The sequence below is a fragment of the Spea bombifrons genome, chromosome 7, assembly GCF_027358695.1.
Source record: "Spea bombifrons isolate aSpeBom1 chromosome 7, aSpeBom1.2.pri, whole genome shotgun sequence".
Taxonomy (NCBI): domain Eukaryota; kingdom Metazoa; phylum Chordata; class Amphibia; order Anura; family Pelobatidae; genus Spea; species Spea bombifrons.
The window spans coordinates 882067-894687 of record NC_071093.1 but is presented as its reverse complement, the minus strand read 5'-3'; the positions used below and the strand labels follow the sequence as shown (position 1 = coordinate 894687).

The 12621-nt window shown below is 50.6% G+C and overlaps 1 protein-coding gene across 1 annotated transcript in view; it reads right to left on the bottom strand.

The window, feature by feature from the left end:
• SEMA5B (semaphorin 5B) overlaps positions 1 to 12621 on the bottom strand; it is a 50898-nt gene that overhangs the window by 7968 nt on the left and 30309 nt on the right. Inside the window, exons 6-12 of the mRNA XM_053471919.1 lie at positions 12213 to 12311; positions 10629 to 10842; positions 9934 to 10219; positions 8598 to 8733; positions 8309 to 8516; positions 7808 to 8015; positions 36 to 153 (exon numbers count right to left, since the gene is read on the bottom strand). Coding sequence (XP_053327894.1) covers positions 36 to 153; positions 7808 to 8015; positions 8309 to 8516; positions 8598 to 8733; positions 9934 to 10219; positions 10629 to 10842; positions 12213 to 12311 — 1269 coding nt within the window. The remainder of the gene's footprint in view (positions 1 to 35; positions 154 to 7807; positions 8016 to 8308; positions 8517 to 8597; positions 8734 to 9933; positions 10220 to 10628; positions 10843 to 12212; positions 12312 to 12621) is intronic.

The following is a 12621-nucleotide window of genomic DNA, read 5'->3' as shown; positions in this document are numbered from 1 at the left end:
AGACCCTAACGGCGTCCACTACAGCGGCCACTCACCGGACACTCGGTGATGTTCTGCCCCCAGAGGCTCATGTTAACGCTGTCCTCCAGGGTGCTGCAGCGCCTCTTCTTGCTGTCCCAGCCGCAGTAGGGGTCTCTGGCCCCCAGACACGTGCTGCGGGGGGACACGGAAACAGGAGGGTCACTTACACCGTATCATAAAACATCAGGGGATCCCAGCTATTGCCCCGACGCTCCCATAATTACCCCCAATTACCCCGTTCAGTCTCACTAAGCAGAAAGAATGCGAGGGCCGGCGCGTGGAAAAGAAAAAGAGACCCCAGGAAACGAGACCTCCCAGATAACGAGACCCCTCGATAACGAGACCCCCGGGAAACGAGACCTCCCAGACTCCAGGGGGGCTTTTATCATGCCGCCGGGGGGCTATTCCTGCTGCCCTGTCTGAAAGAAGCCGTGACGTGGCTCGGTGGCGTTCCGGGAATATGAGGGGATACAGGGGCCGGGGCCCGGCTTTCACAGCGTTGCCTCCCACGGGGCCCTCGATTAACCAAAGGATATAAACCCGAGCGCGCTGGGGGCCGCTCACCGAGCTCACGAATAAACGGAGCAGCCGCCCAGCAGAGGTGCCACCGGGCAGATCATTTAGGGACACGAGAAATTTACCCCAGAAAGACGCGTTTTATCTCGATAGATTAGAAGTTTCTTTGAAGCTCGGCGAGACAAAGCCGCCTGTGTCGGAGGGCCGGTCATACTCTGCCCCGCTATATAACCCAACGCGCTCCTCTTCAAACGCAACGAACATGAAAAGGACGACAAAGCGCTCGGCGACAAAGACGAGTCGGCCCCGCGAGGCCCCCGGGGGCCGACACTGTGGGTTTATCAGGCCAAATGTTACACAAAGCTTTCTCTGTCCGTCCGTCTGTCTGCGCTGTTTGCACGACAGGACCCCGGCGGAACAACGGCCGCATTCATCCAACAGCCCCCCCGACACGGGGCAAAAGAGAAATATACCCCGGGGCACAAAATGCCACATCCAGCACCCAAAACATTAACCTCTTCATCGCCACGGAACTCAACAGCGAAAACACAAAATCTGACTCTGAGAAGAATGTCGGCCCAAGATTGTTTGATCCGTGCATTGTACAGCGCTACAGAATATAACGGCGATATATAAATAATAATAACACATTGTACAGCGCTGCGGAGTATGACGGCGATATATAAATAATAATAATAACACATTGTACAGCGCTACAGAATATAACGGCGATATATAAATAATAATAACACATTGTACAGCGCTGCGGAGTATAACGGCGATATATAAATAATAACACATTGTACAACGCTACAGAATATAACAGCGATATATAAATAATAACACATTGTACAGCGCTGCGGAGTATGACAGCGATATATAAATAATAATAACACACATTGTACAACGCTACAGAATATAACAGCGATATATAAATAATAACACATTGTACAGCGCTGCGGAGTATGACGGTGATATATAAATAATAATAATAACACACATTGTACAGCGCTGCGGAGTATGACAGCGATATATAAATAATAATAACACATTGTACAGCGCTGCGGAGTATGACAGCGATATATAAATAATAATAACACACATTGTACAGCGCTGCGGAGTATGACAGCGATATATAAATAATAATAACACACATTGTACAGCGCTGCGGAGTATGACGGCGATATATAAATAATAATAACACATTGTACAGCGCTGCGGAGTATGACAGCGATATATAAATAATAACACACATTGTACAGCGCTGCGGAGTATGACGGCGATATATAAATAATAATAACACACATTGTACAGCGCTGCGGAGTATGACGGCGATATATAAATAATAACACATTGTACAGCGCTGCGGAGTATGACAGCGATATATAAATAATAACACACATTGTACAGCGCTGCGGAGTATGACAGCGATATATAAATAATAATAACACACGTTGTACAGCGCTGCGGAGTATGACGGCGATATATAAATAATAATAACACATTGTACAGCGCTGCGGAGTATGACGGCGATATATAAATAATAATAACACACATTGTACAGCGCTGCGGAGTATGATGGCGATATATAAATAATAATAACACACATTGTACAGCGCTGCGGAGTATGACGGCGATATATAAATAATAATAACACACATTGTACAGCGCTGCGGAGTATGACGGCGATATATAAATAATAATAATAACACATTGTACAGCGCTGCGGAGTATGACGGCGATATATAAATAATAATAACACACATTGTACAGCGCTGCGGAGTATGACGGCGATATATAAATAATAATAACACACATTGTACAGCGCTGCGGAGTATGACGGTGATATATAAATAATAATAATAACACATTGTACAGCGCTGCGGAGTATGACGGCGATATATAAATAATAATAATAACACACATTGTACAGCGCTGCGGAGTATGACGGCGATATATAAATAATAATAATAACACACAGTGTACAGCGCTGCGGAGTATGACGGCGATATATAAATAATAATAATAACACACATTATACAGCGCTGCGGAGTATGACGGCGATATATAAATAATAATAACACATTGTACAGCGCTGCGGAGTATGACGGCGATATATAAATAATAATAACACACATTGTACAGCGCTGCGGAGTATGACGGCGATATATAAATAATAATAACACATTGTACAGCGCTGCGGAGTATGACGGTGATATATAAATAATAATAACACACATTGTACAGCGCTGCGGAGTATGACGGCGATATATAAATAATAATAATAACACATTGTACAGCGCTGCGGAGTATGACGGCGATATATAAATAATAATAACACACATTGTACAGCGCTGCGGAGTATGACGGCGATATATAAATAATAATAACACACATTGTACAGCGCTGCGGAGTATGACGGTGATATATAAATAATAATAATAACACATTGTACAGCGCTGCGGAGTATGACGGCGATATATAAATAATAATAATAACACACATTGTACAGCGCTGCGGAGTATGACGGCGATATATAAATAATAATAATAACACACAGTGTACAGCGCTGCGGAGTATGACGGCGATATATAAATAATAATAACACATTGTACAGCGCTGCGGAGTATGACGGCGATATATAAATAATAATAATAACACATTGTACAGCGCTGCGGAGTATGACGGCGATATATAAATAATAATAACACACATTATACAGCGCTGCGGAGTATGACAGCGATATATGAATAATAACACACGTTGTACAGCGCTGCGGAGTATGACGGCGATATATAAATAATAATAATAACACATTGTACAGCGCTGCGGAGTATGACGGCGATATATAAATAATAATAACACACATTGTACAGCGCTGCGGAGTATGACGGCGATATATAAATAATAATAATAACACATTGTACAGCGCTGCGGAGTATGACGGCGATATATAAATAATAATAACACACATTGTACAGCGCTGCGGAGTATGACGGCGATATATAAATAATAATAACACACATTGTACAGCGCTGCGGAGTATGACGGCGATATATAAATAATAATAATAACACATTGTACAGCGCTGCGGAGTATGACGGCGATATATAAATAATAATAACACACATTGTACAGCGCTGCGGAGTATGACAGCGATATATAAATAATAATAACACATTGTACAGCGCTGCGGAGTATGACGGCGATATATAAATAATAATAATAACACACATTGTACAGTGCTGCGGAGTATGACGGCGATATATAAATAATAATAATAACACATTGTACAGCGCTGCGGAGTATGACGGCGATATATAAATAATAATAACACACATTGTACAGCGCTGCGGAGTATGACAGCGATATATAAATAATAATAACACACATTATACAGCGCTGCGGAGTATGACGGCGATATATAAATAATAATAACACATTGTACAGCGCTGCGGAGTATGACGGCGATATATAAATAATAAGAACACATTGTACAGCGCTGCGGAGTATGACGGCGATATATAAATAATAATAACACACATTGTACAGCGCTGTGGAGTATGACGGCGATATATAAATAATAACACACATTGTACAGCGCTGCGGAGTATGACAGCGATATATAAATAATAATAACACATTGTACAGCGCTGCGGAGTATGACGGCGATATATAAATAATAACACACATTGTATAGCGCTGCGGAGTATGACGGCGATATATAAATAATAACACACATTGTACAGCGCTGCGGAGTATGACGGCGATATATAAATAATAACACATTGTACAGCGCTGCGGAGTATGACGGCGATATATAAATAATAATAACACATTGTACAGCGCTGCGGAGTATGACGGCGATATATAAATAATAATAACACATTGTACAGCGCTGCGGAGTATGACGGCGATATATAAATAATAATAATAACACACATTGTACAGCGCTGCGGAGTATGACGGCGATATATAAATAATAATAATAACACATTGTACAGCGCTGCGGAGTATGACGGCGATATATAAATAATAATAACACATTGTACAGCGCTGCGGAGTATGACGGCGATATATAAATAATAATAACACATTGTACAGCGCTGCGGAGTATGACGGCGATATATAAATAATAATAATAACACACATTGTACAGCGCTGCGGAGTATGACGGCGATATATAAATAATAATAACACACATTGTACAGCGCTGCGGAGTATGACAGCGATATATAAATAATAATAATAACACATTGTACAGCGCTGCGGAGTATGACGGCGATATATAAATAATAATAACACACATTGTACAGCGCTGCGGAGTATGACGGCGATATATAAATAATAATAACACATTGTACAGCGCTGTTTTGTACCCCGAGACGCTTTATGTCGGCGACATCCCGGGAATAAGAAAATCTGATTTGTGTGATATCTTGTTTTTTTTGACAGCGCCCCCCCGCCCCCCCCCCGGTTCCTCCGTCTGAAGCTTGGAGCGAGAAAACGAAACATTCGCAGAATTTCAACTACAGACCAAAAACATCCGCTTTCCCCGAGAAAAATAAACAATTTCCAGAAAAACTCTGCGGATTCCGAGAAACCCTTTGAATAATGAACGCGTCGCTCGCTGCACCTGAAGAATCGCGGAGGAAACATCTGATTGCCGGGGGGGGGGCGCTTTGAGGAGGATAAGTGGTTTTTAGTGAATACGATGTGATAACGTGCGGATAACGGCCCCTCGGGGCCGGATCGGAGTTACACCGACGGCTTTCAGAGCGGAGATCGGGATTATCGGGGGATTCGGCCCTCGGCTCCGCATCGAAGGACCCTCGGAACTAAACGGTAACGGGCTGTTAGTCGGCGTGTCGGGGGTCTCACGCACGGCGACCGACCCGGTAACCGGGCAATAACTCTGCGTTCTATCGGGATCCTGAGAATAAACACAGATTTCCCGCTCGTCTGAAGAGCTGACATCCACTTACAGCTCGCGGCGCTAAATGCAAAAAACCGGCAGAAAATGTCAGAAATCAACGGAATTTTATAATTCTCAAACCTCAAATACCCGGCAGCGGCTGAGCGACGGAGCTTTCACCACTCACTCGCCACCACACGCCCGCCACCACTCACCAGCCCTTACTCACCGGCCACCACTCACCAGCCCTCACTCACCTGCCACCACTCGCCAGCCCCCACTCGCCAGCCCCCACTCGCCAGCCACCACTCACCCGCCACCACTCACCAGCCATCACTCGCCAGCCACCACTCACCAGCCCTTACTCGCCAGCCACCACTCACCCGCCCCCACTCGCCAGCCACCACTCACCAGCCACCACTCGCCAGCCACCACTCACCAGCCACCACTCACCAGCCACCACTCACCAGCCCCCACTCGCCAGCCACCACTCGCCAGCCCTTACTCAACTGCCACCACTCACCAGCCCCCACTCGCCAGCCCCCACTCGCCAGCGACCGCCAAGGAATTCCAGAAAAAATATTTTCCAGGAAACACTTAAATAAAAAAATAATTCTAAGAACAGGAAGACCCCGGCAAATAACGCGAAACTTTGTAACCAATTTATTTTAATTCTACGCCAGGATTGGCCGCCGAGACGCTGCAGACCTCGTCAGACCCCCGCACCGGGGGGACGCGGCTGAGACCCCCGCACCGGGGGGGCGCGGCTGAGACCCCCGCACCGGGGGGGCGCGGCTGAGACCTCAAAAGGCTCCATCGGGTTCTGACGGCGTTAAAAGCCATATAAGGAATTATTAGCTTCACACATTTTAGAACATAATGCCCTTTTATTATCTGCCCCGGGGGGGGCATGAACCTCTTCCAAACATTCATGTTACCTTCATAACAGACACAATGCCGATACCTGCGCGGCCGCTCTCCAGCACCGGGAATCTGCCCCTTTCCAAATGCCCCGGGGGTAAGTTTCATCACAGACGGAGCATTCCAAGGGTACCCACGGCATTTAATGGCTCATAAAAAGTTATTTATTTCAAACAATGGGGGTTGTTTCAGCAGCGGGTTAATCTGCCCAGCGACCATGGGGTGCGCAGAGATGAATGGGTTAATCCCGGACTGCCAGCTCCCCGTATGCCTACATTCCTGCCCTACGAGGGGCATCCCAAGCCCTGTGATTTGGGCGGTCAGCTGCCCCCCCCGTCCTTCCGGCAGGGAACAGGTTAACTCGGAGCCTGGCACATCAGTGCTTGACGGCCGCCCTTCCAAGCCATGTGTTTGGGGCAGAGCCAGCTGCCCCCTGCCCCGCGCGGGGTATAATTCAAGCTCCCGGCCAGTCTGCTTTCCTGGCTGAGCTGCGGGTTTCTGGCGCTGCCAGGTCCCCCTCTGGGCAGGGAAGGGGTTAATTTGGAGCGCCAATCAGCTGGCAGCTCTCCCGGACGACGCGTTTCGCTCACTGCCAACCCGGCCCCCCCCCCCCGCTAATCCTTCCAGGGTCTCACGGCCCCCCCGCCGCAGGTGGGAATAATTGTGATCCCTTCCAAAATGTGCTAATCGTACCTCGGGGGGCATCAAACTATTCTGCCCCCCTCAGAGCGGGTCAGTGCTGCCTGCTGCTTAATGAACATCACACGGCGGTCGGTAACAAGAGTTCACAACAAACGAGCCCCGTTAGTCATTAACCCCTCGCTAACCCCAGTCCATCTGCGATCATGCACATTAGCACTTAAACCACCCAGGATGAAATCTATACCACCCCTGCCACGGACCCTCAGATCCTGCCCCCGCTCAGAACCCGCCCACACTAAGAACCCGCCCACGCTCAGAACCCGCCCACGCTCAGGATGTGGATGAATGTTTGCCCCCCCCCGGGGGACGGATCACGGAGGAAATGATTAAAAATCAGAGGAGTTGCAATCATGTAAATCCCAGAATAAATTATGAATATTCCCCAATTAGAGACTCGTTAAAAAATCAGGATGGGGGTCGCTGAGGATGAGGGGGGTGCAGAGAGTCGTGGGGGGGTGCAAAGGATGAGGGGGGTCGCTGAGGATGAGGGGGGTGCAGAGAGTCGTGGGGGGGGTCACTCATCTTTTTGGAATTCTGTAAATAACATGTGAGTCGCGTTATTCCTCCCCGTGGATTACGTGGCACTCAGCAAGGCGCCCAGGGCCCGCAGATTAAACGGATCGGCGCAAAGCATCTCAACCGCGCGTTCCAGAGGTGGCCACGTTGATCGCAGACACCATTTCTACATCTATATAAATATCGGCCCCCGCCGGCCCCCGGCGTAGCACCTACCCCTCCGATCTGTACATGGAGCACCTCTCCAGGGGCACCTTCAGCACCCCGCGGTTTAACCCCACGAACAGGGATCGGTCGCTGTGGAGGATCTGCAGGCTGAGGATCGGCTCCTGTTGCCCCTGGGGCAGAATGTGCATCTCCTCCAGGTAACAGCTGCGCAGGCTGCGGTTGGCCGTGGACAGCGCCTTCAGGATCGTCCCGCGTTCTGTGGACAGACAGACAGACAGACAGACAGGGGGGTGAAATACTGACAGCCGGACGCGGCCGGCCACGGATCCCCAGAGCCACGCGCTCCCAACACTCGTACTCAGCTGAGGCAGGGACTGACCATGCTTAACAGGGACACTCGGGAGGTATGCTTAAATAGTTCATTTCTGGCTAGTCGACAACTCCTATCACGCCACGGATTACGAGACAGCCCACGGATTACGAGACAGCCCACGGATCCCCAGAGAGACCCCGGATTACGAGAAGCGATTACGCGGAGAGCGCAGTCACCTGTCCCGATGTACATGACGTGGTAGAGCGTGTCCTTCCCCTGCACGATATCCACCACCAGCTTGGAGAAGCGCACGCTGTCCTGCGCGACCAGGGGCTCCACGGACACCGGCTGCACCACGTCGTTCATCAGGAACAAGCGCTGCGCGTCCTGCAGGCTGCGCTCCGTCAGGTTCTCGTTGGGGCTGTCGTCATTCAGGATCCCGCACTGCGAAAACCAGGAGGTGTAAGGGTTAAGTCGCGGGGAGGCTGCATGCAACGGGGGGGGGTCACTCCATGCGCGGCGTACCTGGAAGTTGGGCATGGGGTTAATGGTGGGCAGCCACGCGGAGCGGGGGTTCTCTTGGTATTTGAAGGGGCCGTTGAAGGCCTGAGTGATGGCGCTGAGGTTGAAGGCGCAGACGGCGGACGCCGCGATGCTGTTTCTGGGGCAAAAAGAACAGATTGAGCACAAAACAGAAATACACGGAAAATGCGTGGAGCGCCACGGACCCCCCGAGCAGACCCCGGCCACGGGAGACCCCACAGAGTCTGGTTATTACCCAGAAGCCCCAGCGGCGGGGGCAGAATGCAGGGCAGGTTACCAAAGAGAGACGGGGAGAGAGAGAGGGGTGGGGGGGTTTGCTCGTTACTGAAACAAGCTCGATTTAACCCTCTCTTTCCACGCTTTGGGCACCTGTATATTTTTATCTAAATATCTATTTTTGTTAATTCTTAGTTGTTACCATGACAACCGCTATTGGCGTGCTGCGTTTAAGAGCCGGCGGCCATTTTTAACTCCTGAGGAGGCCAATTTGCAGAGCCGGTTAGGCGGCGATCGAAGAGCTCGGCGCGGAGAGTATGGATCGGAAGGAGATGAGAAGCCCTCGCCCCCTCCTCACCGGCCCCCGGGGCAATTAACGCACAATGGGAACAATCCGCCCGCTTCATGGGGTCCCGATACATGCGCGCGAGGGGCCCCTCGACACAACGCAGCGCCGGCAACAAAGATTTTATATGAAACCGGAGGAGAAACGGCCAAAATCATCAAATTGGAGCAAAAAACGCAGAAAGTTTCATCTAAAATCCGTGGCGTTCTCTCGTCTGCAGCGCTGCGGCGTATGGTGGCGCTACATGACTCAATAAATGGCCGTTTTTAAGGTGTTATCAGCACGCCGGGGGACATTCACAGTTTTTGCCCCAATCTCAGGGTGACGGGGCAGATTATGGGGGTCACTCGGTCTGACTCCTTCCTATCCCCCCTGCCCCCGCTGGGATCATATATAAGACTCCCAGTATGTTACGGGTGATCTCCCTGCTTGAATGCAGGTGACTCCATTAAGTACATCTTTAAATAAATAAAGGTTTCCATGACGACCGGTATTACAGCCAATCGGGTACCACATTTGGTGAGTCGCTGCATACATTCTTTACGTCGGGCCATTGAAGGGTTAATAGTTGGGGACTCAGGGTCCCCAGGTGAGGTTATGAAGTTTGGGCACTCGGCGAAGCCCCCAACCCCCCCCCCCATCTCCTGCTGTCTGCTCCATTCATAAAACTTGTGGAATGAACAGCCAATCAGGAGGGAGCACGGGCGCTCGCTGCTGGGGTTTGTACGCGGTTTTAACCCTTCGCCGGCCGCTCACATGTTGGTGGTGAAGACGCCGTAGATCAGGTCCTGCTCGGGGAGGAAGAAGGTGCTCTGCAGCTCGTTGTAGTAGAAGGGGATCTCGCCGGAGCGGGAGCAGTTCAGCCGCGCCTTCATGAACGTGGTCCACGTGTCCTCCAGCAGGAAGCGGCCCCCGAAGTCGTTCTTGCAGACGCGGGCCACGCGGGAATAAACCGTTTTGCCGCAGTCGTGCTCCACGGCGTTCTCCCGGAAGAAGAAGTACGTGAACAGACCGACGTCGTAGGCCGCCACGAAGTTGGGTTCTGGATAAAAAAACAGATAAAACACGTCAACCAATCACGTTCCACATATTCTGCCCCCCGTGGGGTAACAGCAGCGGCACGTGGGGCTCAGCAACGGCCCCCGGCCACGTTTCTAACATCAGATCCATGATTCTATTTAAGGTGCCGTTCCACTCCGGTATGTGGAGCAAATAAAGCCTTTTCGGTTGCCATAGCAACAACCTGTTAGGCTGTCAGGCTTTTTTGTGTCTCATGACAATTAAGCGTTCCCGGCAAAAATAATCAAAAACAGAAAATCTGAGCTCTCCCCCCACAAGGGAGTTTCCACGCACCCCGGGGGGCCGCTCCACCTGTGGCAGGGATCGGGGGTTTCTGTCCACCCGGGGCCGCTCCGCCGTGACCCCCGTTAGCAGGGATCGCTGACACTCACCATTCAGCCATTTGGAGTTGTACTGCGCGGTGCGGAGCGGGGGGACGCTGCCCAGGCTGCGGTAGATGGCGGGGTCCCGGCCGGAGAAGTCGATGACGGTGGCAGCGTAGAGCTCTCCCCGGGACGTGATCACCGCCGTGGAGTTGTGGCGCGGATCGTAGGGACACCGGGCCACCCCGTTTATCTTCTCGATCACTCGGCTCAGGTTCCCAACCTGAACAACAAAACGGGCATGAGGGGGGCAACCCTTTTAATAAATAAAACCAGGATTCTCGGACCCCCAGAGTTTGGTTTTCCTCCCCGATACCCCCGGCAGGAACGAGCGAGGATCAAGGGTATAGACTTCTTTAACCCCTTAAATAAACCAGAGGATTATAAATAGTTAAATGCATGATGCCACACAGCACTTACAGGGTTAAGAACTGCGGTGTAGTCTGATTTAGTGTAGTAACCCCCGGCCCCCTCGGCCCCCGGCGATCTCCTTACGGCTTGGATCGGATCCCACACCGTATCGGTGATCTGTTTATAATAAGTTTCTTAAAAACCTTTAACTAAAAGCAGCTGTTCGGACCCCAAAATAAGAGGAAATCTTTAAGAAGTTTTTTGTTTCTGGGGGGCTTCGATCCCCCGCCCCCCCCCTTGGGGTCCGAGGGATTTCTGTTGCGGGGTCCTTTAAAGTTCTTAAAGGGAAAGAAGGTTTTGAAATCCGTTTCTAGAACGCGGAGGGGGTGGCTACAAAACGTGCAAAAAACGTATATTTACTTAAATCTGAGTTTATTTTATGACCTTTTTTCCATAAAAAACAGCAATTATTATCTGGGTGCCACTGGGTGCAAGCGTCTCTGAAACACTCAGCGGCAAAAAACGCAATTATTCCACGGAGCGAGAATTTAGATTTTTTACTTTATGATATTTTTTGGGGTTGAATAAATGATAATCCCCCCAAAACGCGGCATCGATAAAAAGAACATCCCATTTCACTTAGGAAACAAACTGCCCCCCATAGATACCCCAAAAGGGGCTAACTGCCCCCCCCCCGAGCTGCAGAGCGAAATCAGACGCCGGGCAGCGAAGGCAGCCGATCGATGACTAGACCCCCCCCCAAACCCCCCCCCGCGCCGTGCATCCAGCAAAGCGGTAACCGCGGCTCCGCCGACAGCCAAATCACCCGCCTTGGGGGCCATTTATGGAATTTCGCGGCTGGTAATGGACTCCGCAGAAAGCCGTGAGCGACGTGGGGGCCCCGCGTGTTTCCTGCCGTGTTACGGGGGCCGCCGCCGCTCTGTGCCGGGGTCCGACGCCTCGCCCAGCGCTGACGGCTGTAATGCTGCTCACTGGTATAACGGCAGGACTGCTACTGGGGGGTAGGGCCAGTTTGGCTGTATGTCGGCCGGGACGTGTCCCTGTATAGAGGGACACGCTAGCCAACCACGTCTCCACGCGTCAGGAACTGGGAAGAGAACACGCGTGTGACAGCGAAGGGTTACGACCCCGCAGCGCAGTACAAAGGGGACGTCACAAGCAGCCTATAGCATAACAATGAGACTGCGCCCAGGAGCTTACACTCTAGCAGCATTAGCGTACCTGTCGGCTGGTGCACACCGGGGAGAAGGCGTTCGTCCCGCACGTGAACACTCTCTTCCCGCTCACGATCAGCACGCGCACGAAGTTCTGACACTCCTCCTGAAACAGACAAACATACGACGTCATACATGACAAGGAATCGGAATATCGTCTGGCCCAGCGAGAGTTAATCGAATGCCCTGCGCGGCAGCTGCAGATCCCCGGCAGAGGGGCAAATTCCGGATCTTCCACCCAAGACTTTTCATTATTTCATGCGATCGAAACTCAATGCCGAGAATATCTGCCCCATCCAGCGGCCCCCGGGGGCAACGAGCAAAAACGCAGAATGCTCCTCGAAAACACGGATTTACCGATCACAGAACATAACCCGCTACTACCCGGGGGCAATAAGCAAGCGCTGATACCCCAC